The sequence below is a fragment of the Bubalus bubalis genome, chromosome 14 (assembly GCF_019923935.1).
Source record: "Bubalus bubalis isolate 160015118507 breed Murrah chromosome 14, NDDB_SH_1, whole genome shotgun sequence".
In the NCBI taxonomy this organism is placed as follows: domain Eukaryota; kingdom Metazoa; phylum Chordata; class Mammalia; order Artiodactyla; family Bovidae; genus Bubalus; species Bubalus bubalis.
Window position 1 is genome coordinate 66602603 of NC_059170.1, and position 27272 is coordinate 66629874.

The 27272-nt window shown below is 46.2% G+C and overlaps 1 protein-coding gene across 4 annotated transcripts in view; it reads right to left on the reverse strand.

Moving 5' to 3' along the window:
- CAMK1D (calcium/calmodulin dependent protein kinase ID) overlaps positions 1 to 27272 on the reverse strand; it is a 392897-nt gene that overhangs the window by 37057 nt on the left and 328568 nt on the right. For all 4 annotated transcript variants that reach the window (XM_025264475.3, XM_025264476.3, XM_025264474.3 and 1 more), the window contains 3 exons: positions 26918 to 27056; positions 21798 to 21924; positions 220 to 295 (listed from right to left, as the gene is read on the reverse strand). In XM_025264475.3, the coding sequence (XP_025120260.1) occupies positions 220 to 295; positions 21798 to 21924; positions 26918 to 27056 (342 nt within the window). The remainder of the gene's footprint in view (positions 1 to 219; positions 296 to 21797; positions 21925 to 26917; positions 27057 to 27272) is intronic.

The following is a 27272-nucleotide window of genomic DNA, read 5'->3' on the forward strand; positions in this document are numbered from 1 at the left end:
CTGGTTGGATCTCCTTGCAGTCCAGGGGACCCTCAAGAGTCTTCTCCACCACCACAGTTCAAAAGCATCAATTCTTCAGCACTCATCTTTCTTTACAGTCCAACTCTAACACTTAGAAATGGTTAAAATGGTAAATTTTGTATACAAAATAAAATGTATATTTTGTTACAATTCCATTTATAAAGAAAAAAAGAAGCCGAGATGGCAGGTCATACTTACAAGATGTAGGCAATCACCCCGATGGACCAGCAGTCGACGGCTTTGCTGTAGGGCTTCTGGGCGAGGACTTCAGGAGCTGAGACAACAAAGGAGAGACACAGCCTGACAATTTAAACGACAAGAACATAAGGCGGTCTGGGGGCGCCTTTTTGCTTTTTTGGTCTGCTACTTGGGCTGAACTTTCGATGATTCTAGAAACTGAGAAGAAACATGCAATCTGATATATTTGTTGACTTTTGTAAGTGGACAAAAGGGGAGCATTCACGTATGTGTATAACTGGAGGCTGTAAATCAATCAACACACACTGCACGGGAGACATTTCATGTCAGTGCTGTTCTGAAGCTCAGACCAGACAGAGAGGAGGGAATACCCAGTCTGGGGCCCGGGGTGTGACTTCACCTCAAATCAATTCAAGGAAGCATTTCTGGCCCCTGCGTAGGGTCTTTCTAGGTGCTGTGGGGACGGGCAGGTGAAGCCCCCTCCTCCTGCCTTCATGGAGTTTATAGTCTAGATTAGACTTAGAACAAGTCTCCGGGGCCCTGCCTCAAGTCTGCCCCTAGTTCCTTCTCTAAGGTTTTGGATGGGTTATCTGTCACTTGTGCCATTTTATTTTCTCATCTGTGAAACAGGAAAAATGCTACTTAATCTCATTTCCTGGTTCTAACATGCTGTTCATCAAGACTCGCCCGTCCAGGGCCTTGGTTTATTTTGTATTATTTCCTGTTCCTGGCCTGTGGCTACTGCCCAACACTGAACAACCCACCAGGTGTCTGGCACTCAGCACAGTCTGCCGTATGTATTTGTGCAAAGAGTAAACAAACATTGAAAAGGAAGCAAACCATCTTCACAAGTAAAACCTCCTTTTTATGCAAACACATCTGGTTGAAGTGTCTAGGATAGACTCTGCAGAAAATTTAAGAACGTAGAGAAATAGAAATAGCTCCAGGTTACACGGTACTTGTCACAGGCTGAGCTGTGTTCTGTGGGCTGGGGATGCATTAACCCCCTGCAACTGCAATGGTGGGGAAGAGCTTAATTACCATTATCCTGCTTCCCAAGTTACAGGTAGGGGCGCATGGGGCCTCAGAGAGCAGGGCGCTTTTCCACAGCATCCAGCTACCAAGAGGCTTCTACACCAACTTAAAAGTTAAAGTGTTTAGTCGCTCAGTCATGGCCAACTCTTTGCGAGCCCATGGACTGTAGCCCACCAGGCTCCTCTGTCCATGAAAGTCTCCAGGCAAGAATACTGGACTGGGTTGCCATACTTGGTTTCACTTGAATTAAGCGCCTGGGTCTCATCCTGGTCATTCGTAAACGTTCTCTACTGTCCTTCCAACAACTCTGCACCTCAACAGTAAGGAAAATGAGCCTCGGACATGTGCCTTTTCTATTTTAACTAATTAACTAACTTTGGCTGTGCTAGGCCTTCGTTGCTGCTCAGGCTTTTCTCTAGTTGCGGGGAGCGGGGGCTACTCTCTAGTTACGGTGCAAGGGCTTCTCGTCGCGGTCGCTTCTCTTGTTATGGAGAATGGGCTCTAGAGTGTGTGGGCTCAGTAGTTGTGGCACATGGGCTTAGCTGCTCTGTGGCACGCGGGATCCTCCCGGACCAGGGATCAAACCCGGGTCTCCTGCACTGGCAGGCAGATTCTTGAGGACTGAGTCACCAGGAAAGCCCTGAGATGTGCCTTTTCTGACAACACCCAGGAGATATGGCTCAGGAGATACTGAACAAAATTTAATCTCATGCTGTTCCTGCTCTTTCCACTGGAACCTACTGACTATGAAGGTTTCTTCAGTCTGGAAGAAAAGCCCTTTTGCAGAAAAATGAACAGGGAAGTCCTCTTACCCTGTTGCAGATACCTTCCTGAGCAAGAGGGAAAGACACAAATTCCTGTGGATGTTTCTGTTATGATGGTAAGAAATACAGTCTACGGATAACTCCCAAAACTAATTTTCGGTTTCAGCCCCAATTCCTCCGATCACTTAAAAAAAATTTTTTTTAACAAGAGCAAAATAAACACGTTTCTACATCTTTGTTACGTTCACCTTCAACTACAAAGCTAGGGAACCCACAACCTGGAAAAGTGGCCCTTGGATAACTGGGAGCTGGCTACAGCCATCGTTCCTTTTCTCCAGAACTGCTCAGAGTCTGTTTCTCAGATGCTTCTATTACAGCAACGGATGAAAGGGAGCCATTTCCCACAGCAAACTAATTTAGGAGGTAGGCGGTCTCAGAGCTGATGTTCTAATTTGAGTGGCCACAAGGGCACAGGTGGTGGGAGGGGGCTGTTTCTTCAAGGAGCTTGTTTTTGAGCCTCCAGGGCCAACTTCGTGGCCTGAGGGAAAGTTCAAAAGAAGCAGAAAAGGCTCACAGAGCAACATCTGATCCAAGTCCATGCGTGCATACGAAGTCGCTTCAGTCACATCCGACTCTTTGTGACCCTATAGACCAAAGCCCACCAGGCTCCTCTGTCCATGGGATTCTCCAAGCAAGAATAATGGAGTGGGTTGCCATGCCTCCTCCAGGGGATCTTCCTGACCCAGGGATCAAACCTGTATCTCTCATGTCTCCTGCCTTGGCAGGCGGGTTCTTCACCACTAGCGCCACCTGGGAAGCCCTGATCCGGCTCCACCTCCCCGCAAAGCTGACGGCAGATGTCAGGAGCACCAAGCAGGTGGGGAGAGGCCCCAGCTTCCATGTCACGTGGTCTGTCAGGCTCTTTAGGGGCGCGATAGTGGTGTCCAAACACTCCACGATACCAAAGGATGAGACCCAGCCCCAGCAAAGCATGTTGGACTCCTAGGAAGAGCTAATCCTCTGTGTTCTCCTCCTGAGTACTCCATTCTCACAGTCTTCCAGTTCTGTGAATGTGGGAGGAAGAATTCTTAAAAAAAAAAAAAATCCTCCTCCTCAACATCATCTGTTAGAAAACAGAAAGTACTGGCCACCATCCACTGTTCAGCAAACAAGGGAATAAAGAACATGGTTTCCCTTTTGAAATCCACATGCCTGGGGACACCTGCCCATCAAGCCCTCGGCCTGCAGTCTGGCAAATTTCGAGACTTGAAAACCAAGTGGCTGAATTTTATGCAACTTGGGCCATGGATGTTACTGGGGATGTTTAGATTCTTGAAACCACAGATGACACCTAATTTTTAAAAATATGAGATTTCTGTTTAAATAATACACTTTTAACATCAAGTAATGCTTTTTTTTTTTTTTTTCAAGTAATGCTTTTTTATTAAAAGACCTGGTATAGAACAACTGCAAGGATGTTAGGGAAAAGTTCTAAATGATGGGTATCCACACTGGGGGTGGAACTCTATGTACCTGTACCAAACATGTCTTGTTCTCTTTGACATTGTGTCTTATCTGGGTTATAGCAACTGCAGCAAAACATAAATACTTTTTAATCAACTGACATGAGAACCATTTGCCCTCTGGTGAAGTTCTTCATTGCACTTGAACCAAATCCAGGGGGTGAAGCCAGATATCATGTAATGTCATGATAAAAAAAGACAAAGCAAACTGATTAGGAATTAAAATTCTCACCAACTTAATATATTTTTAAAGTTGCATGATGGTGCACACGTGAATCACTTAAATTCTGTTTTCCCTTGAGAACCAAATTCTGTTTTCCTGGAACCAAATGTCCTTTCAGACATGGTTTGAACAAGCCCACCTAGCTTTAAATGGCTAACGTTTCACCTCATAGTAATTCTTGGAAAAAATAAACTCTCAGGCAATATTCAAAACCTTCTGGACCAATAGACATGGTGATCAAACCACGGTGAACCCCTGAGGTCATGGGGGGATATTTTTTCTCCTAGTCTCCATCTGTGTTCTGCACTTGGCTCCATTGTTCTGTCATCAGGTTTCACTCCTCTGGTTTTTGGTCCTCCTACCATTTCCCCTCCTACCACTGTGGCTCAGAGAGTAAAGAATCTGCCTGAAATGCAGCAGACCCAGGTTCAATCCCTGGGTCAGGAAGATCCCCTGGAGAAGGGAATGGCAACCCACTCCAGTGCTCTTGCTTAAAGAATTCCATGGACAGAGGAGCCTGGTGGGCTATATAGTCCATGGGGTCTCAAAGAGTTGGACATGACTGAATGACTACACTCCTACCACTCCCCTGGTCCCTTTCAAATATAGTGCTGGCAGAATCCCTTTTCTCTGATCTTTTTTTTTTTCCTCTGATCTTTTGAAAGACCAGTTTTCATTCTGAGAATCAACCAAACTCCCTCATGTTATGTTATCAATCTTATACCATTGGCGAGAATTCACTGTAATTCTAAAAAGTCACAGCATCCAACTTACAAAACTTTCAAACAACAATTGAGGGCGATGGCGTGGAACACTGTCCACCTGGAGCGTCAGGAAGTGATGAGGGTTCTCTGTGCCACCGCCATCCCATCTCACCCCCAGCACCCGCAGGAGCTGCCGATTAAGAACTTTTTCATCAAGCAGAAATAATTCTCTCTCCTAATTGTACCCAGCACGATTCACGTGTTGTGGCAGGTTGGCAATGACTCTAGCCACCCCCACACTTTCTAACTGAGGGCGGCTTTGAATTGAAATAACTTAACTGGAGCTACTGACAAAGGGAGCAGTCATGGAGAGGCACTGCGGCTTGTCTGCAATGCCATCAGCCCCCAGGCAGAGCAAGAAAGGGCTTGATTTTGAGGCACAGACACAGCAGAAGAGGAAAACTCAAGTGGAGAGAATTCCCTGCGAGTCCAATGGTTAGGACTCCATGCTCCTAATACAGTGGGCTCCATCCCTGGTCAGGGAACTAAGATTTTGCATGCCACATGGTGTAGCCAAAAACAAACCAAAAAACTAATGTTTTTGGTTTTTTTTGTAAAGATTCAAGTTGGGAGGGCACACATGTTCCTCCAGTGCATTTTAAGACCCGGACCTTGGGGCAGTCAGTGGTCATCAGTGGCGGTAGAGGTGTCCACCCACCCAAAGTGTTGAAGGGACAGATCCAAGATAGGTGGCAGGTCCAACCTCCTGACTGCATCTTAGGCTTGGCTGAAGTCAGTCTTTTCGAGGTGGAGAGAGTAGGGGTGGGGTGTCAGCAGCCCCACCTGGGTGACTTGGGTTGAACCTGACAGTTGGGTTCCCAGGTCCATTCATCACAGACCTGTCATCCACTAGCCTCCAGCAGGCTCCTACGGTACCTTATCCATCCCTTTACTGCTGTGTGAATCACACTGTCAGACCAGACTTCATGCTGCTGGAGGCCATCTCTAGACTGTATTTTCAGGCATTAGCACATACTGATTATTCATCAAATGGTGATACAACTGAATCCAATCCACTCAATACACACATGCCATTATTTCTACAAGAAAATGTTTCCCAGGACTTCCCTGGTGGTACAGTGGATAAGAATCCACCTGCTGATGCAGGGGACATGGGTTAGATTCCTGGTCCAGGAAGATTCCATATGCTGAGGAGCAACTAAACCTGTGCACAACAAGAAGAGAAGCCACTGCAATGAGAAGCCTGAGCACAGCAACTAAAGAAAGCCTGTGTGCAGCAATGAAGACCTAGTACAACCAAAAAAGAAAATTCCAGAGAGATGATTGACAAATAAACTTTGCTGCCTCAAATATTTTCAGTGAGTAGCCATAGGAACCATAAAAAGAAAAAAGGAAAGAAAACATAAAACATGAAAAGAAATTTTGGATTGCAAGCCACTGTCTCTTGGGAAGTCCCTATATTTCGCACATTGTTGTTCAGTTGCTAAGTTGAGTCTGACCCTTTGTGAGTCCATGGGCTGCAGCACAGCAGGCTTCCCTGTCCTTCACCACCATCTCCTGCAGTTTTCTCAAATTCATGTCCACTGAGTCAGTGATGCCATCCAACCATCTCATCCTCTGTCGTCCCCTTCTCTTCCTGCCTTCAATCTTTCTCAGCGTCAGGGTCTTTTCCAATGAGTCAGCTCTTCACATCATGTGGCCAAAGTATAGGAACTTCAGCTTCAGCCTAAGTCCTTCCAATGAATATTCAGTGTTGATTTTCTTTAGAATTGACTGGTTTGATCTCCTTGCAAACTAAGGGACTCTCAAGAGTCTTCTTCAGCACCACAGTTCAAAAGCATCAATTCTTCAGCACTCAGCATTGTTTATGGTCCAACTCTCACATTCATACATAACTACTGGAAAAACCATAGCTTTGACCAGAAGATCAATTGCTAAATACCTTTCCTTAAGCAAATTATTTCTGACATGAATTTGGGGGATAAAAGAAGCAGAATTATCCCTAATTCTCTGAAAGTGGGTGTTTGTCATTCATCTTGCTCTCCTTTTAAAAGCTTTTCTTAAAAGGATTTCAGAATTATTAATACTAGTTCTAGGGCTAAACAGCAAAAAAGGTAGTCTAGTAAGTGATCTCTCAGAACCTCCTTCCTGTTAGATCTTGGAGGCTATTAATTCAGATTTGGAGGGGGGTGGTATTCCCAATAGAAACAGTATCCCATCAGCTGAATTTACACCAGTAAGTAGAAGTCATCTCCAGCCTCGGCAAAGCCTCCCACGAGCTCCTGGAAGGATCTGTGGACAGATGTTCCGCCTTCTGAGCCCCAGGCTTACCCCACGCTCTCCAGTGAAACAGTAGGTTCCAAAATGACAATAATTAAATTTACTGTTATGAGACTCACTACCAACCCACTGTGGAAAATTCCACTTGGTGGGAAACGTCTCCTATAAACAGAGCTGTTCTATATTGATTTAGAGCAAGGATTTCTGGTAAAGGGAAGGACTCCAGAGATTAAAAAAAAAAAAAAATTCCAGAAACCTTTCATGTTGTTTTTAAAACAATTAAGTTGCCCATTTTCCTTACTGAATCAGAGAGAGAGAAAAAGGCCTAACCAAGTGGAATTGGAAACGCGGACAGTGGCTTGTAGGGGCGGGGGCCACAGTCATCAATCCTCAGGCTCTAATAAAACAGAGGAGGAATTTTCCCTTTTCCTGCATCCAAGGATGTGCTGCAGAGAGAGGGGAGACTGAGAACTCACCGTGTTGCCACGTCCATGTTCAAGGTGATTTGTTTCCTCCATGGGTGTCTGAGGACCACTCCTCTCCATAGGTCAAAGATGTCACTTCTTGGGGAGAAGAGAGGCACTGGCAGGAGGGGTGGCCCAAGGTGGCAGGAGCAGCCCTCAATAATGGAAAAGAAGAGCCAGTGGTCCAGAACCACAGTGGGGGGGCTTCTCCTTATTCAATCGCTTGACAGGTTGCGTCCCACTCCAGGCACTGGCTCTATAGGTGGCCACAGCGTAGCTGGCCCCTGCCCCCAGGGCACACCTGTTCTCTGCGTCACTGAGGGTACACACAAGCCTCAGCCACCTTCCTAAGGACGATGATTGTACTCAGACAAGATCATGGCAGGTTTGAGAGGTGGTCTTGATTTTTTAATTTAACTCATTTGAAATCCAGCTCTGAAGATACTGAACTTACTCTAAAGTGAAAGTGTTAGTTGCTCAGTCCTGTCTGACTCTTTTGTGACCCCATGGACTGCAGCCTGCCAGACTCTTCTGTCCATGGGATTCTCCAGGCAAGAATACTGGAGTGGGTTGCCATTTCCCTTCTCCAGGGGAATCTTCCTGACCAGGGATTGAACCCAGGCCTCCTGCATTGCAGGCTGATCCTTTATTTTCTGAGCCACCAGGGAAGCCTTAAAAATATTCAAGGAAAAAAATAAATTACCTCCAATAGTCAAATGAAAAATAAGGTGAAAATAGATAGTGAAAGATACAACCGGGGAAAGAAATTGCTATGGCCAGTGGTGCTGTAAGAATAGGCCTTCACGTTGTACTCAAGAAAAAAGTAATAGGTGTAGAGATCAGAGTAGGAGAGGTCTGAAGGATGTGGAATGGTTGCCAGGATTTAGGTTCTTGTAACAAAAAATGACTTTAGTTGTCTGGAGATAAGAAGTTTTAAATAGCTGGGTACATTGGCTTTTCAGTGAAAGAAACCTAGGCTCTACCATTTACAGCATGTGTGGATATGGGTAAGTCCCTTAATCTTTCTCAGCCTCCATTTTGCTCATCTGTAAAATGGGAAAATCAGTAGAGGCCAACTTTGAGGACTGTTATGAGGCTTACAGGAAATAAACAGCACGTACCTTATGGGTATAATTAGTAGTTATTATGTAAGGAAGAGAAGTTGGTAAGATCAAGGGAGCAAAAGGAATGTAGGCTTTATCACTTTCTAGAAGTAAGGCTGGATAGATTCCTGATATCATGTAGTACTTTCCTTTGATTCTAGCTTAACATAATGGAAATGATTCATAAAGGAAGATTTCCACCCTTTTGATGAAAACCCTCGAAAGTCAGGACTGAGCCAGGCTCACAGGAGACTGGAAGGGCCCGTCGGGAGAGCTTGAGTCTTAGAGCTGGCAGGAGCCAGGTGGTCCCTTTGTTCATCTAGTTATGGATCCCTGTGGTCACTTCATCACCAGCACATTTACATCATCCCCTCTTGGTCCAGACACCAGCCCTGACCCATTAACAGGAGCAGCCTGTCATCGTGGCTGACTGGCAGTGCTGTGAGCATGAGGACCATTTGTCCTGGTATCCGAGATCCATGCGCTGGCCAGGGACTCTGGCTGTGTGTGGCACCTTCATGGCTCTGCGTCTACTGAGGGAAGGACAGACTGAGCTCCTCCCACATTTTCTCCCCCGGCCCCTACCTCCCCTACCTCCAGGCCAGGGGTCATCAAGGTTTCTATCTCCATCGCCCTGAGCTCTCCTCATCCTTTAAGCAGTGACAAGGGTACAAAGCCCAGTTCTAACCAGTTCTTGCTTTCACAGGCCTCAGTTATAATTCTTTTTTAAAGAAGGTTGAAAATTGTTCTGGAAGACTGGTTATAAAAATGCCCATATCCTAATTTTTTCCCGTAAGTTTTCCTTTATTGAAATATAGTTGATTTATAATGTTGTATTCGTTTCTGGTATATGGCAAAATGATTCAGTTAAATATATATATATGTGTGTGTATATATATACACACACATATATTATTTTTAATATTCTTTTCTATTATGGTTTCTTACAGGACATTGAATACAGTCCCCTGTGCTATACAGTAGGACCTTGTTGTATATCTATTTTATATATAGTAGCTTGGATCTGATAATCCCAAACTGATAATTAATCCCTCCCCCACAGCTTCCTCCTTGGTAACCATAAGTTTGTTTTCGACATCAGTGAGTCTGTTTCGTAAGTAACTTCATTTGTGCCACATTTTAGATTCCACACTTAGGTGATATCATATGGTGGTATTTACCTTTGTCTGATTTACTTTACTTAGTATGATAAGCTCTAGTCCATCCAATCATGCTGTTGCAAATGGCAGTATTTCATTCTTTTTATGGCTGAGTAGTATTGCACTGTGTGTGTGTATATACATATGTATACACACACCACGTCTTCTTTATTTATTCACCTGTGGATGGACATTGAGGTTGCCCCCCGTCTTGTTATTGTAAATGGGGCTGCTATGAACACTGGGGTGCACTGCTTAATTCTCTGGAATGTGTTACACGGCTGCCACCTGCGCCACTTCTGAGATAGAGCTGATGGGACCCTCAGAGCAGGGACACCTCTACCTGTCTTTGAATGAGCTTCTGTTTTTTGAAAATGAACTTGAAACATCCAACCTACTACGTAGCCTATGACATCAGCAGACAGACAGGCAGGCAGACGGGCAACCTGCCAGTCTATGGCTTAGTCTAAGGTTCATCTGTTGCTCCCTGTGGCTGACCTTGCTGAAGTCCCATACATTAAATGGCACAGTATTTGCATATTATTTACAACATCCTCCTGCAAACTTCAAATCATCTCTAGATGACCTGTAAAACCTTATACAATGTTAAGGCCATATAAATCATTGCTGATAAGCAGCAAATTCAAGTTTTGGTTTTTTGGAGCTTTTTCGCAATTAAAAAATATTAACGAATGGATAAGAAAGCTGTGGTACATATACACAATGGAGTATTACTCAGCCATTAAAAAGAATACATTTGAATCAGTTCTCATGAGGTGGATGAAACTGGAGCCTATTATACAGAGTGAAGTAAGCCAGAAAGAAAAACACCAATACAGTATACTAATGCATATATAAGGAATCTAGAAAGATGGTAACGATAACCCTGTATGCAAGACAGCAAAAGAGACACAGATGTATAGAACAGCCTTTTAGACTCTGTGGGAGAGGGTGAGAGTGGGACGATTTGGGGGAATGGCATTGAAACATGTATAATATCATAAAAGAAACAAATCGCCAGTCCAGGTTCGATACAGGATGCTTGGGGCTGGTGCACTGGGATGACCCGCAGGGATGGTACAGGGAGGGAGGTGGGAGCGGGGTTCAGGATGGGGAACACGTGTACACCCGTGGCGGATTCATGTTGATGTGTGGCAGAACCAATACAATATTGTAAAGTAATTAGCTTCCAATTAAAATACATAAATTTAAATTAAAAAAAAATATTTTCGATCTGCATTTGGTTGAATCTGAGAATTTGGAATCTGTGGATCCAGATGGTCAACTGTATGTTATGGATGTGTGTCCCAGGACACTTGAACCAAGTCTCCCTGTCCCTGAGGAATCTCCACAGGTGGTGAGAAGGGTCACAGCAACTCTGCTGGTGGATAAATGGATAGAGCTTAAACCAAACTGCAATATACTTCCAAAGGGTTAGTGACATTTGTGTGTCATCGAGGTGGCAAGAAGGACTTCACTGAAACAGTGGGAGATACAAACCACTATATATAAAACAGGCAACCAACAAAGACCTACTGTATAGCACAGGGAACTCAGCTCAATATCTTCTAATAACCTATAAGGGGAAAGAATCTGAATAAGAATAGATATTAATACATAGATATAGATGGGCTTCCCTGGTAATACAGCAGTACAGAATTTGCCTGCAGTGCAGGAGACCCAGGTTCGATCCCTGGGTCAGGAAGATCTCCTGGAGGAGGGTGTGACAACCTACTCTACTACTCTTGCCTGGAGAATCCCATGGATAGAGGAGCCTGACGGGCTGCAGTCCATAGGGTCCCACAGAGACGGAAATGACTGAAGCGACACAGTGAAGCAGCAGCAGCACCGGCAGATACATAGGGGCTTTCCCAGGTGGCGCTAGTGGTAAAGAACCTGCCTGCCAGTGCAGGAGACACAAAAGACGCGGGTTAGATCCCTGGGTCGGGAAGATCCCCTGGAGAAGGAAATGGCAACCCATTCCAGTATTCTTCTTGAAGAATCCCATGGACAGAGGAGCCTGGAGGGCTACAGTCCTTGGGGTCGCAGAGTCAGGCACTACTGAATCGACTTAGCATGCACGCATACATAGATGTGTATAACTGAACCACTTTGCTGCACACCTGAAACTAACACATTGTAAATAAAAACACAGTGGGAGAGAAAGAGGACATTTCTTCCCAGTAGTGGCCTGTTCAGAGCCAGTAAATAAAATCCTAAAGATCAAGGAAAATAAGATTCAGGCGTATATATCAGAGGAGAATCCAGCCTCGGAGAGAGCTGCATTACAAAGAGGCGGCGGTACTGAACAAGTTTACTCAGATCTGCTTCCTGCCAGTAGAATTTTCAGCAGGAGGGGTATTCAAAAAGAAAAAAAAAAACCCTCAGTGAGGGGCTTTACTGTGAGCATAATGTCGCTTCACCTAGATTTAGAGTATTGCAATCTGGATTGTTGGCAAACAAAAACACAGCTGAAATACAGAATCCTTCCTTGCTGGTGGTTTGTCTTCAGCCCGAAGTTGCACAAGTCAGGAGGAGCAGAAGGTTCTCGGGACAGCTTGTTCTCATTGTGCTGGTTATAGGTTCCTTAGCTTGCTCTCATCCTCTTTTCGAGTCGTAATTCACTAAAAATGCATCACAGAGGAGCGGCTCACTTGGATTTTCCTAGTCGCTTCTTGAATTTTACCACAGGCATGAAGAGTCTCCATTAAAGCGCCATCCTGGTTTCCCATTACCAGTCTGACTGGAGCTGGGTTACTATTCAAATGCTCCCGAAGCCAAAATGTGGCTGGTGGGAGTCAGGGAAGGAACGAGAAGGGAGTGGAAAACAGGGAGGGTGGCTGGTATCTGGTGTTTTCAAACGTGGGAGAGACCTGGAACTCAGCGCAACAGAGGAAGAAAAACGTTCTGAGTAAGGCATTTCAGAGCAGTGTGGCATGGATAACCCCGTAACGTGTTCCCTGCAGGTGGCCCCAAGATTCTGCCTCTGCCCTAAGGGGTTTGTGACCACAGCCAGATGGCTCCTTTGCACTGAAGCCCTCCTCGTTTCTGAAATCTGATGAGCTACACTTCAACACGAAGAAGACTGTTACACTCATTTCAATGTTTTGGTCTATAATCATTCAAAGGAAAAAAAAAAAAGAGTAAATTCCAAAACGTGGCAGAGCTTCTTTCCACTCTATCACCGCAAAAATGGTATCAGTTCAGAAACCATGAAATTCCATCCAGGATTCAAGTGTTGAGAGAGGAGCTGTGAAGGAATTCCAGAAGGATGGAGACTGCTTCACAGACAGTTTTAAGAGGGATTTAGTGGGGGCGGGGACTCTTCCAGGGCAGGGCTGCCTTCCCTTTGCTTGTGTTCTGCTCATGACCTTTTGCCCTCACCCATATTCACTGTCAAGGGCTGAAAGTCTTGCCCTAAAACTCTCCCCACGTGCGGGCGGGGGCTGTTCTCTCTGACAAGTGGAGTCTGGGTGCAGCGCCCAGTGTAATGAAACAGTTGCTATTGGTTGTCACTGAGCAGCTGCTGAGAGAGAAGGAAAGAGGAAGTTCTTATCTGGACCTTCCACTCAGTCATCTGTGTGACAATTTATCAGTTACAGAAAATCCTGTTTCAACGCTAAGGGTCTGAGAGGGTGAGAACAATGATGCAACGCTCAGAGACGTGTGCTAAAATTTAAGTGAACAACAAGTAAAGCCCCAGCTTTACTCTCTCTTTACTCTCTCTGGGAGAGAATGACCACACAGAAGAGTGAAGATGAAAGCCTCAGGAACAGAGGATCCATGAGGGAAGATAAAAGGAACCAAGTGGCCCAGCTTGCTTAAGAGATGGATGACATCAACTTAATTGAGTTTTTTTTCTTGTGTGTTCTGAATGAAGATGGGGGAAGAAAAGACGGTCAAATTTCCTTGACACACACATATTTATACACTTAAAGGATACTAAGTCAGATGTCTGTAGAAATAACAGGATGGTAGAACCAGAAAAAAAGTCACAGAGGTCAAACTATGAGCATCTTTTGACAGGAAAAAGCTCCTAGTAGGAAAGAGTTCTCTGCAGGTGGCCCTTCTGTCTCGCCTCACCACTAACCTTAAACCAGGCGCCCCCATGCTGTATTCATCTCCGGCCCTGGCACACCTTACTAATCTTTTGTTCACATAATCCTTTGCCTACCTTGCTGGTTCTTTCACAGATCAAAGAGCAGAAACGAAGACTAAGGAACTGACAGAGGACCAGATCTCTTCCCTAACTTCTCTTCAGCAATCTTGCCAACAAACTGCGTGAACAAGATAACATCTGAAGAAAGACCAGGAGGAGTGGACCAGCCGGCACCCAAGTGTGTATGCAGTGGGGGAGGGCGATGACTGGCCCCTGCCTCAGTGATTCACAAGATGACTTCCCTGTTTCCCTTAAAAGCTTTCATGGCAGAGCAGGATCTTGGGAGGTGGTTTTGTGGGGACCCTGAGTCCACCATCTCCCCAGATTGCTGGTGTTCTGATTAGAGGTACCTTTCCTTTCTATCAACATGAGTATCATTTTTGTAAGTGGAGAGCAGTGGGACCTGATTTGATAATCAGTTCAGCAGGTTTATTTTACAAACAAGAAACTGAGAACCCAAGGGATGGCTCAGGCCTTCCTTGGAGAAGGCAATGGCACCCCACTCCAGTACCCTTGCCTGGAAAATCCCATGGACGGAGGAGCCTGGTGGGCTGCAGTCCATGGGGTCGCTAAGAGTCACACACGACTGAGCAACTTCACTTTCACTTTTCACTCCCATGCATTGGAGAAGGAAATGGCAACCCACTCCAGTGTTCTTGCCTGGAGAATCCCAGGGACGGGGGAGCCTGGTGGGCTGCAGTCCATGGGGTCGCTAAGAGTCACACACGACTGAGCAACTTCACTTTCACTTTTCACTCCCATGCATTGGAGAAGGAAATGGCAACCCACTCCAGTGTTCTTGCCTGGAGAATCCCAGGGACGGGGGAGCCTGGTGGGCTGCAGTCCATGGGGTCGCTAAGAGTCACACACGACTGAGCAACTTCACTTTCACTTTTCACTCCCATGCATTGGAGAAGGAAATGGCAACCCACTCCAGTGTTCTTGCCTGGAGAATCCCAGGGACGGGGGAGCCTGGTAGGCTGCTGTCTCTGGGGTCACACAGAGTCAGACACGACTTAAGTGACTTAGCAGCAGCAGGTCTTCCTTACAAGTAACCAGTGGCAGAGATAGAATCTCACATTCAAGACCCCCTGTTGTGATGGCCACCAGCTACAGGCTGGGCAGCTTTGAGAGCAGGTTTTCATCCCAACATGAAACCCTGGTTCCTGGAATCCCCAGTTTCCAAGATTTCATCCAAACCCCAAGCTCCTTATCAAGTTTTCACAATGCAATGATCTCATGAATTAAAAAAAATTTCTCTAACAGTGAAAAAATATGCCAAGAATGCTGATCAACTGTTCTCCATTTCCATTTAGAGGGGAACACGCGAAACTTGTCTAAACGATTTCAGACATGTTAAGCCAGGGATAGACCAAAGTCTTTAGCAATGTCTCTGCAGGCAACGAAATTATGAGAAGAGACTGGAATGCCTCCTTCTTCACAGTTTAAGTAATGTCACAGTAAGGCACCTTCTAAAGGACCAAGATACAGTTCTGCTTATAAACACAATGACAGCTCAGACAGAAAGGCTTCTCTCCTTATTTCTGAGGAACATCCAATAATGAAAAAGTGGTTCCTGGTATGTATTCCAAATGGAAGACTGCAAAGTGAGGGATCATCACTCAAACAGCTCAATGGAAAAAGAAAGTCTCATGGAGCTCAAAGGCAAACATCAGAGAGCGCCACCGAGCACCACCCCTGCCTTTTTGCCCTTTTGAAAATGAAGCTTGCAATCTCTGAAAAAGAAAGATTGTTCTCTGGAAGAATCAGTAAGAGCACAGGTTGGCCCTCTGGTGAGGCACTTCGTCACTTAATTCAGAGACAAAGGTTCAAAGTTTTTTTAAAAGAACTTAATTTTCCAGTAGAATTTTCCCCATAGAATCTGAGAAATCACACCAGTGTGCAAATAGCAATTATCTAGAAGTCAAACATAGGCTTTTCCCTACTAAACAGAGGTATATTTGTCATCTCTAGTCTCTTATCAATTACTCGACTGATATGAACGCTTTCCGTGACTTATTGTTTCTGTTTAGTGATTCAGGAGAGCTCGTTGGTATTTTAATTAATGCAGCAGAGCAAGTCACATAAGTAATGTTACAAACTTTTCAGCTCTGATTTTATGTCTTACTGGCAGTGCCAAGGGGATTGTTACATTTGGCTCAATTAAATGGATTCCAACTCCAGGTCAGCACCATACTGACGGTCACCTTGTTACCCGAGGAGCTGATTGCCACCAGACAGCCTGATGTTTCTCCTAAATTCTCTCCAAGGACTTGTTAATGCAGGTCCGCCCTCCAAGCCAAGTCAGTCTGCTCATCCCCCAGACCGTGTACCTGAAGTCATTCACAACCCTGGACCTTTGTTCTCCTGCTTGCCTGCATCCATCACTCCCTTCATCTTGGCCCAGCTTCTACCCTGCCTTCAAATCCTGCCTCCTCTATAAGTCTCCTCCCTTGTGGTTCTAGCCCTCGCCCAGCCCCCTCTCACCCATACTATGAGGTTGCTTCTGAAATGTCAGTTACTAGATACTGCAAACATGATCCCTTATATGGGTCCATGTTGCCCACTGGCCATCATGTACTGGAGCAGCCCCAGGTGTCTACAGAGCCCTAGGGGCTGCCTGCAGTAGGAACGCAATACACCAGAACACCAATATGGAGATGCCCGCAATCCTGTCACCAGTGACCTGACACCCAGCCCAGGCCCAGGCTCCTTATACAGGCTGTGTAAAGGACCTCTTGGCTTCCCTGGTAACTCAGCGGTAAAGAATCTGCCTGCCAGTGCAGGAGACTCGGGTTCCATCTCTGGGTCTGGAAGATCCTCTGGAGGAGGAAAGGGCTACCCACTCCACTATTCTTGCCTGGAAAATCCCATGGACAGAGGAGCCTGGCAGGGTCCATGGGGTTGCAAAGGGTCAGACTCGACTTAGTGACTGAACAACAACAAGGACCCTTCGCAACTGCTAAGGGTCAAGGGTGAAGTTCAAAGGGCTCAGATTCTTTTGCTTTCTCCCAAGGTACCATGTGTATTGGGATACGTGAGCTAAACAGCCATTTTCCCAATATTACTTCATTATTAGAGAACTCATTTAAATTGAAGTAATGACATTGGTAAAACTATTCAGTTGCAGATTCATTTAGGTGATAACTGACACAACAACAGAACAACTGCACCTGCCGACTGAAACCAGCACGACTGGGAAGGATTCCGCACTAAAGCCGACAGCCGGCCTCTGCTCCTGGCTCAGGCCTGGAGGCGTTCAGGACCCCCAGGATGGGCAGCAGGAGAACGGTCCTCTCTTCCTTCTCTCCCGGAAATGCCCATTGGCCCTGCCCTGTTCAAATAAAAAATGGCTGGGGCAAAAAGGAGGCCATGGTTACGGCCTCTGTGTCCAAGGTCCCAAACAGTGTCCCCATCAGACTACTGGGTGGAGGGGGACAGGTGGACAGGGCAGTGTCCATTCCCAGGGTTGACAGCTCTCTTCTCTCCAGCATTACTCTGACTACCAGGTTCCCACAGAAATACCTGATTATTCAATTAAGCCATCATTCAAGCTCCCCCAAACAGTGGTCCCCACTCCTCAATCTTCATGTTACCTGAATCAACAGCCACCACTGATACAGGGCACTTCGTCCTTCCTGGACACTCCCTCGCTTCTCTTCCCACTTCACCTCTGTCCCTTCTCTGTCCCTCCAAGTCCCCAGGACTCAACCCGGGGACCATTCCCTCCTCCTTCTACGCCTGCTCACCGCTCCCTGCCCCTCCACACCTGCCCCTTGCAGATTCCATTCAGGTTCACAGCTTTAAAATGCATCAGAGGGAACTTCCCTGGTGATCTAGTGGTTAGGACTCCCAAGCTTTCACTGCAGGGGGTGCTGGTTCAATCCCTGGCCGGGGAATTAAGATCCCACAAGAGGTACAGCACAACCAACCCCCCACAAAACGAACAAATAAAACATCAGAAGCTGTCAGTTCCCAACTAACATCCATCCTCACTACTTATAGATTCCGTATCTGAATTTGCCTACTTGCTAAAATCCATTTGCAGCCCCCAGATCAATACTTGGGATGCTTTTGTGTTTACCTGTTGACCTGCCCAGAGTGGCCAGAACCTGGAGTTGCCCGCGGCACTCGCTCCCAGCCAGGGCACACGCAGCAACACTCTGTCCTCTTGTTTCATCTCTCACACTGTCAGCAGCATGGTTTTCATGGCCCACTTACTGCCACATTTTCCCTCATTTTTGTGCCTTCCATTGACTTCACTATTAAAAACAGCCCTCACGTGTCAGGGCCAAGGTGCTGTCCAGGGCTCCCAAGCCCGAGAAGGCTGGGTGTGCCTTAGAGAGAAAGCGTGTATTCGATAAACTTCATTTAGGCAGGAGTTACAGTGCTGTTGGCCTGAATTCAACATTAGTGAATCAATAATAATATTAAATAAAGTGTCACTGAACAGAGATACAGGAACTTCCCTGGTGGCTCAGATGGTAAAGAATCTGCCTGCCATGTGGGAGACCCAGGTTCGATCCCTGGGTTGGGAAGATCCCTTGGAGTTTATCACAAGGGATAAACTGTCTATCACAGTTTACCACAGCATCTGTTTATCACGAACAAACAGAGTGATAAAAATCACAAATATACAACTAACCACAGTTCTGTACCTACATTGTTAGCCACATTTAGCATCATTCTGAGAAAGCAGGACTGACCTTGCATACAAGTGCCTTTCTCCCACAAAACTGAATGAAAAAGCAAAGTCAGCATCTTTTAAACCAGTGGCCACATAGTAAAAACTGTACATTGTTGTCCATTCGTTTAAAAAGCAAAGTCACTAGATGGTATAAAAGTGATGACCAGTGCCTTTGTGATGGATGATGAACACTTTTTCTTTAAGGTTGAGAATTATCTCCACTCTCTCTACATAACCAGAGACACTTCCTCTTCTTTTTCCTGCTCAGACACACACACACACACAAACACACACACACACACACACACACAGACACTTCCTATTCTCTTTCCTGCTTTATTTTTCTGCACAGCACCCATAACCATCTAAGATATTAATTAATACATCTATTAGCCTATAGTCTGTCTCTATCTCAAACAGAAGTGCCAAGAGGTTGAGGATTTTTATATTTCTTTTTTCTTTCTATGGATACATCCCTAGTGCCTAGAACAGAAGGTAGGCACTAAATAAATAATCCTAGAATGATGCATAATGTGATTCAATTCACCTGTTAGCCCGCTGTCTCTCACAAGACTGTGAACATTTTGAGATCAGAGACTCTGTCTATCTAACCCATATTTGTATTCCTAACACCACACTACTGTGCATGACATGTAACAGGAATTCAATAAGTGCACCCTGAATGAATGGCAGGGGAACAGAGAAGAAAAATCACTAATGTTCATAAGCTTAGGTGTTTATTCAACATGCGTCTGTGCAAAGATCAGAAAGCACAGCCCCTGCTCTACTGGAGCACGGGCGAGACACGAATAAAGATGGGCCCAGATGCAACGTGATCAGGGCCATGATGAGAAAAGGAAAAGAACTAAGATGACAAAGGAGACGATGGGTGTTGGGATAGCAATCAGAAGAGGGTTATGTAAGCTGGGCTTTGATGGTCAAATAGGAGCGTGCCACACAGACTGTGGAGGAGAAACAGCCTGAGCTCAGCTGCTCACTGCCCAAGGCATGTCTACAGAGACACAAGCTCCCCGATGTTGCGCCTTCTTTGCTCTAAGAGGTCTCTCAGCAGTCTTGGTGCTTAATAAATATGAACAAGCAGAAATACTCCATTCCCACGGTCGCCCTCCTCTCTCTCCTCACTCAAAGCAAACCTGTGTCTGATGACAGAATTCCCTGATGGCTCCACTTGCCACCATGTAGGATGATAAGAGCAGAGGCCACATCCAAATGCCAGTCCCAGTTCCCAGCCCCTTCAGCATCTGACGTCTAAACAGAACCAGACCGCTCGGATAGCAGCCACTTAGAAACCCAAAGAGACGGCCGTTCCACCAGCTCTGCCAAATGCAAAAAAGCAGAAATCGATTTAGAAAGTGCTAGAGCTTTCCAACATCAGAGCCAAATATGTGAACGATGTGACCCATATGCAGATATGCACATTCTGTGTCAGGACATCTGAACCCGCTGTCCCGAAGGGGAGCTGGGCGGCTACAGCACCCGCAGTGGGACACAGCAAGGCCATTCCGGCCAGGAGGCTGGACCCCATGGCCTCACAGGCGTCCATCTGCTGGTGCCTATGGTGCAGCACAGGAGCAGGCTTTCCCCTCCCTGTCTTTTAAGAGAAATGAGAATAGCTTGTCTCATCCGTTGTTACTTGCTGCTTGCTTGGTGACTTGGACTAAACTGCAGAAATCCTACACACACACATCACACACACACCGTGCACACTCACACATCACACACACCCACATTTCCACCCATGGCACCCCCCCAGGCATACACGTGTGTCTCCCCACGCATCTCACACCACAGCCACCATTCTGAGTTCTCCTGGTGGGGTCCAGGCTCTTCCTGAAACTATCACTTTTCTATCCTAGAGCAGGGACAACTTACCCTCCCATGCACCCCCATCAGATGTGCTGCCTCCTCCAAGAGGATCAGAACATTCTCCCTTCTCTGTCCAATGCAAATGCACAACCCAGGGACAAAACCCAGGGACAGTCAAGAGCTAAGAGGTGCTGAGCACGTCTTTTCCTCCCCTCCCACATTTATACCATTGTGATCTTCTCCCAAATCTGTCGCTTCTTTCTATTCCCCTCATTTTCTTTCTCTATTCCCCTCAAGTCTGTATTTTTCTCCCCAAGTTCCTTTCCGAGTGCACAGGTTGTGACATGAACAGGGATGACTTAACGCCCATTATCATGCAAGCACCTGAAGGGCCTCCAAGGTCATTTGGAGTTTCCCACAATGCTCGGGGCCCCACACTCGTTCTAAATGAGGCCTGCTCCCCTCATATAAGGGAAGGTCACACGGCACTGGTCATATAACTTCACCTCTCCTCCTTAAGGGCAGGTTTACTGTTATCACTAGGAAAAGCCATCATGGTTTGTATGATGAGAATTCAGCTTTGGTCTCTGGTTCCCAAAAGTCTTTACCAATTTCTGTTTCTCTGGCTCTTAGCCCTTCCTGGCTTGTACTCTCTCTGCAGCACCAGCTGATGCCTCCACTCGGAACACCGTCTCCTAACCTTCCCATGGCTGGGGCTGCTTCTCGTTATGAAGGCCAATGCCCAGGTCTCCTCCTGTCCGCTTAGCCATTCCAACTCTTCCTCACACTTGTCACTCTGTCCCATACCCCTGTTTATATCTTCTTCATAGCATGCAAGGTCTGAAACGCCTCTTCACCTGTTTCTTTGCTGTCTGTCCCTCCCAACTAAAACGTCAGCTCCATGAGGGCAGGTGCCCGATCTATATTCACGGTCTTCACCCCAGTGCCTAGGACAGCATCGAGCACACAGCAGGCACCTGAGTGTACATTTGCTGGAGGAATGAATACAGTCCTGTACATGAAGTCTAACTTCATCCACAGCTCCAGTGGCCTTTCTCCAGGCCCCCAGAAGACGGAAGAGGATTCTCGGTATTTGAGTGCTCAGATCTGCCACAACCTTTTCTGCATTCTGCTGTGTTTGGGACAAAGGATCTGGGGTTCTGATTGTAGGAAAAATTTTTAATTCTTGGCTTCTCCAGGACAGGTCAGGATTGGCAGAGAGCCCAAGAGAGTGACTTGGTCAAGGTTTGAACCAGACTCCTCTGATCAATCTTTTCTTTCTACCTGTGCCTACCTCAGCATTTAAACGTTTCGCATGTGTCTGCACCCTACTGCTGTCTCAACGTGTCACTGCAAATATTTGAAAACAGATACATGTGCTGTATTTCTGGTCTTAGAAACGGGGAACTCACCCAAATCAATTCCTGGCCTCCACGCAGGCCCACACCCAAATCAAACAGGATTTCAGGGGAGGGTTTCAGGGGAAACCACATCCCTTGAAGCTTGTTCCAGTGTCTCTCAATCTTTTTATTACTCCCTCAAGGGAAACAAAGGCAGGTGCCAGGTTTGAATGCTAAAGACAAGCGATCAGGCTGACAAATGGGAAAATACACACGCAAAGTCCTTACCGACATAGCCTGGGGTCCCACACGCTGTGGACATCACGTCTCCTTTGCCTTCCATTTTGGACAATCCAAAGTCACTGATCATGATTTTGGACTCCTCATCTTGACTGTAGTACAACAGGTTCTCAGGCTAGAAAGAAAAGTAGAAAAAAAAATGTACAAACTATGTTGATAGCTGGGTTAATTGTGGGAGCCTCACCAACTCACCAAAACTTAATGACAATGGAGGACAGACTTGAGCTTTAGACACAGTAAATACCCTAAGAAAAGCAGTGTTTAATGAAAGCAATGTGGGGGCCTTACCTAGTATTGGGGCATTTATGGATTTTCAAGAAATGTGAGTCCATTTCCCTTATTAGTATTTTCTCTAATTAAAAAAACTGAAGCATATACTGAAGCAACTAGAAAGCAGATGCCTTCCAGACATGTCAATTCATTTGCTGGGTTAGGGGAAAGGAGGTTCCCAGAAAGAATGTTACTTTTACAGGTGTTCTGTGGTTTCTTTTTTTCTGACCCTTATCAGCAGCCTGCCTCTGACCTAAGGGTCTCTCTCCTGGATCTCGGAACCCTCCTGAGTCGTGCAGCTCTGCACATGCATTGCACACCCCTCTTTCCTGAGCCAGCTGACGCCTGCACACTCTGCTCCCTGGGAAGCAGAGGGAGGTCATTCTGGAATGCATTGACATGGAGGATCCAGAACTTTCTAGCCACGCGTCCTCAAGAACTCGAAGCCTCTGCTTGTGTTTCTGTATAACAGGAGTGATGGCTCCTCCTGTGCTTCCCCGACTGTAAATGTCAGAGTTCAGGAAGCAGTAATTCCCCACATGCAGCAAAGGTTTGATTATAACTTTGTCTCCACTCCAGATCTGCACGTCAGTGGCACCTTCGTGGTATCTACATGGGAGGGGCTTAAGGGTGACAACCCTGGGGCAAACTGGGAGACGATGAAACCTCCTCTGCATGGCATCTTCTGGAAAACTGGGGAACTTGGTTGTTCCTGGCAAAAAATGGGAGAGGGGCTTATGCAGCCCTAAAGAGCTGTTGAGCGAGAACCCCTCTACCCTTGCCATCTCTTAGTAATTTTCCATCCATGACCCTTCACTCTGCTCAACGGTTATATATCCTCATGTGTCCTTGCTGAACCTGAAGTGGAGCCCAACTCTCTCCCCTAATGTGATGTCCCTCTTGCAGGAGTCTTGAATAAAACATTCCTTACCATTTGAACATGTGTCAGAACCAATTTATTTTTCCTTTAACAGAATCCCCCCAAAATACTACCCTGCACCCAAAATAACAAGATAAAAAGGAACAGCATTTATCAACCACAGGGACATGAATCCTGTGGACAAAGCATGAGTTTAGAAGAAAATCAAATGCATGTTTGTGGATGTTTCCAGTGAGTTTTAAACTAGAATAAAATGGACCAATCAATAGTGGAAACAATAATGCTCAGAAAGCAGAGGGAAACAATCTAACCAAACAGTGCACGTGGCTTCTCTGAATGCTTAGGGATTAGCATTTGGTGAAGAGTTAAGAATCCAATCATAGGGGCAGAGAGATTTTTTTTTTTTTTAAGTTTCTGATTTTGAAACTTCCTATCCCTGACAGTGCTTCTACAGCTGTCAAGGATCTCATGCTCCCAGACAAGGCTGCACCCAGGCAGGAGATGGTCGAAGAGCCCAGAATCTCTCCTTACACCTTATTCCTACAGGAGATGCATTTGGATCAATAAATGGCTTTTCTGAAGGGCAACTATTGACGAGGATTCAATCAGCTGGTCATCCTCAGGTTAGGTCAATACTTTTACTTGTCTCGAGATTTAGTAAAGACAGCAAGACTTTTCAGGATGGAGGGGGAAGTAGGGGGAACAGAGAAGAGAGTGGGAGAGAAGATGGGCTCAGGGATAATGTGGGTGGAGGCCCCTGTCTGGCAGAAGGAGGGCTGTGGGTGATGGGGGGACAGAGGGGATTTTACAATCCTGCCTGTGGTCCTACAAGGCCCAGGACTCACCTAAAAGACTATTTTTTCTGCATTTTATGGAATGTTTGCAAGACAACTGGTGGCCAACACATGACTTGGGATGTCAATTCAAACCCTTGTTCATGTAAGTGTTTAAAAGATCTGAATCAACATTTCCTGTAGAGTTCATGTTACATATAATCATACTCCTAATCCAGTGATATCTTTCACCCCCCGAGGGAACACCTGGCAATGCCGAGAGACATTTCTGGTGGTCTAAACTTCAGGAGTGGTACAGGCGTCTCATGGGCAGGGACCAGGGATGCTGCTAAACATGTTCCCGTGCATGGGACAACCTCCCCCAACAAAGAGTGATCCAGCTCCAAAGGCCAACAGTGCAGCCCCTCCCCAACAGGAGGAGGCAGCAAGGACACTTCTCTTGGTTTGAAAAAAGGGCAACTGAGGATCTTCAGTAGCTTCCCGGGGCAAGAAGACACAGGAATGCCTTTCTGAAGGGAGAAAGAGGTATGTTCATGTGTGGGGGCTGAGTAGTATCCTAAGTTGTGCTCTAATCTTTTAAAAAATAATTTTATTTATTTATTTTTGGCTGTGTTGTTGCTACACGGGCTTTTCTCCAGTTGCTACAAGGAGGACTATCCTCTAGTTGCAATGCGTGGGCTTCTCATTGCGGTGGCTTCTCTTCGTGCAGAGCATGCAGCTCTAAGGCACAAGGGCTTCAACAGCTGCGGCACTCAGGCTCAGCAGTTCTGGTGCACGGGCTTAGCTGCTCCGCAGCATGTGGGATCTTCCTGGATCGGGGATTGAATTTGTGTCTCCTGCACTGGCAGGCAGATTCTTCAGCACTGAGCCACCAGGGAAGCCGCCTAATCTTAAATTAACCCAACCGTAAAACTATTTCCCTGGCCTAGATCACAAAGTTAAGTATTTTAGAGGTTTATGAAAGTTTAATTTCTGAACCCCAACTTCCTCCACATACATAAAACTTCTTTGTGCCTCTGTAAAGAGACCACAAAATTGTCCTAAAATGGTAATGTTCTTGCCACAGTGATAAGCCTGGTGATCTTAAACCTCTACCAGCTGGGAGACATATGTACTTCTCCAAACGCACTACCTGCGTATAAAAACCCCCATCTCCCATGCAGCCGGTCTGTCTTTCTAAGGGGAAATGGACATTGTCCATCTAGGAAATGGCCTATCTGCTTAGGCTGGATTTCCAGTGAGTACAAACAACTTGCCCATCATATCACATCTTCATGGTCACCAAGCTAACTTGTTTCAGGAAGAGTTGCCTGCTAAGGTCAAGAACACAGAACTGGCATTTGGTGAGAACACAAGTGAGCAGAGAAGGCTCCGCTGCTTGGCTTGGAGGTGCCATGTGGCCTTACCGAGCCCTCACCTGGCCCTCTGAAGGACCCCCAAGGTCCTGAAGATTACCTACAGCCCATTTCACCTATCAAAAAGCCTACAAAGGCTGTAAGAACACCATCAATGTCCTCAAATACCCTCATCCAGTGGTTCTCCAAGTGTGGTTCCCAGGCCAACATCAGTATCACCTGTAAACCCCTTAGAAATGCAAGTTGCCAGGCCCGCTGCAGACCTGCAGGGTCAGAACCTCTGGGGGAGGGCCAGAAATCTGTTTCTTTTCAGCCCTGCAGATAAGTCTTCGCTAGTGGTAAAGAACCTGCCTGCCAATGCAGGAGACATAAGAGATGTAGGTTCAATCCCTGGGTCAGGAAGATCCCCTGGAGGAGGGCATGGCAACCCACTCCATGGAGTGGAGCCTGGACAGAGGAGCCTGGCGGGCTACAGTCCATGGGGTCGCACAGAGTCGGACTTAGCTTGCAAAAACGCAGACAAGTCTGATGTAGGCTAACACTTGGAAGCCACTACTCCAATCACTGGGAAAAGATCAACATGGAGAAAAGAAGAAAAAATTTTACAGTGGGTCCCTATGAAAGAAAAAGCTATACCATTTCACACCCTGACACCCAGTACCAGATAATGGGCAGATGTTAACACTCTGTTTTAACACGTTTATGATTTATTCTTTACATTGATTTAGATTGCCCATAGTCGTGAACAGCACGGCTTCAGTACAGTATAATCCCTGTGTTTCTGACAGGATGGTGCATATGCGTAATGGGTAGGGTTTCCATCTTGACCAGTCAGTGAGCCCTGGGGGCTGGGCCTGGACCTCCTGTAGAATGAAGCCACTTTATAGTTTCGGATCAATTATACCAATTTTTTCTGTTCCTCAAATTGGTATGTTTGATCCTTACTCTTGGTACTATGATACCTATCCTTTGGCATCTACTGGGACCTGTGAGCCAAGGTGACCGAGGCCCAGATCCTTCAATGCTAAAGTAAACGGCAAGTATTCCTAAATATTGTAGGGAAAAGATAAGAATGGAACAGACAGGACACAGGGAGAAGGCTGTGTTTGCAGGTCATTTAATCTGTCTTTCCTGATAATCTTCGATTTCCTTTCTCTCTCATCTCATTCCTCTACCAGCCACTTCTTCCCCCGACCCCCCCATGTAGTGGGTTATGCTGAAGCAGGGCTGGAATTGGGAAAAGACTGAAGAACTGCACTGTGCAAAGGGTCTTCATGGCCTCTATGTCTTGATCAAAATTACCCTTTAGACAAGCTTGAACCAATACACCACCTACCTCTCCCATGGCCCTTTTGGTGCATGAAAGTGAAAGTGAAGTCGCTCAGTCACATCCGACTCTTTGTGACCCCACTGGCTGTAGCCTACCAGGTTCCTCTGTCCATGGGATTTTCCAGGCAACAGTCCTGGAGTGGATTGCCATTTCCTTCTCCAGGGGATCTTCCCAACCCAGGGATCGAACCCGGGTCTCCCGCATTGTAGACAGATGCTTTTACCATTTGAGCCACCAGGGAAGTGCATAATGGTTATTAAATGTCTCAAACAATGGCCAGCCCCATTGATCTCCATCATCTTTCAAGCCACTTCTGGGTCCCAAAGGCCCTGACAACTAACAGTAGGCAAAGCCCACCATTCATTCCATCCCTATTCCAAACCAAGGTAACCTCATCCCTCCTCTGGAGCCGATCCTCTCCTGACAGTGCATTGTGGGTTGGAAAGCAGTTGGAGAATGTTGCTAAGTGATGGCCTCACCTTGAGGTCTCTGTGGACAATACCCATTCTATGGAGATAGTAGACCGCATCCAAGACCTGGCGGATCAGAGTGCTAGCGTCTTTCTCTGTGTAAAATCCTTTCTCCACTATCCGGTCAAACAGCTCTCCACCAGATACTCTGTAAGAAAAAGACAAAGAACAAATCAGTATAAGTTTATTTTTTTAATGTTTTATTTATTTTAAAAAATCTTTATCTCTTTGACAGGGTCTCAGTTGCAGCACACAGGATCTTCAATCTTGTGGCATGTGGGACCTACTTCCCTGATGAGGAATCAAACCTGGGCCCCCTGCATGGGGACTGTAGAGTCTTAGCCATTGGACCACCAGGGAAGTC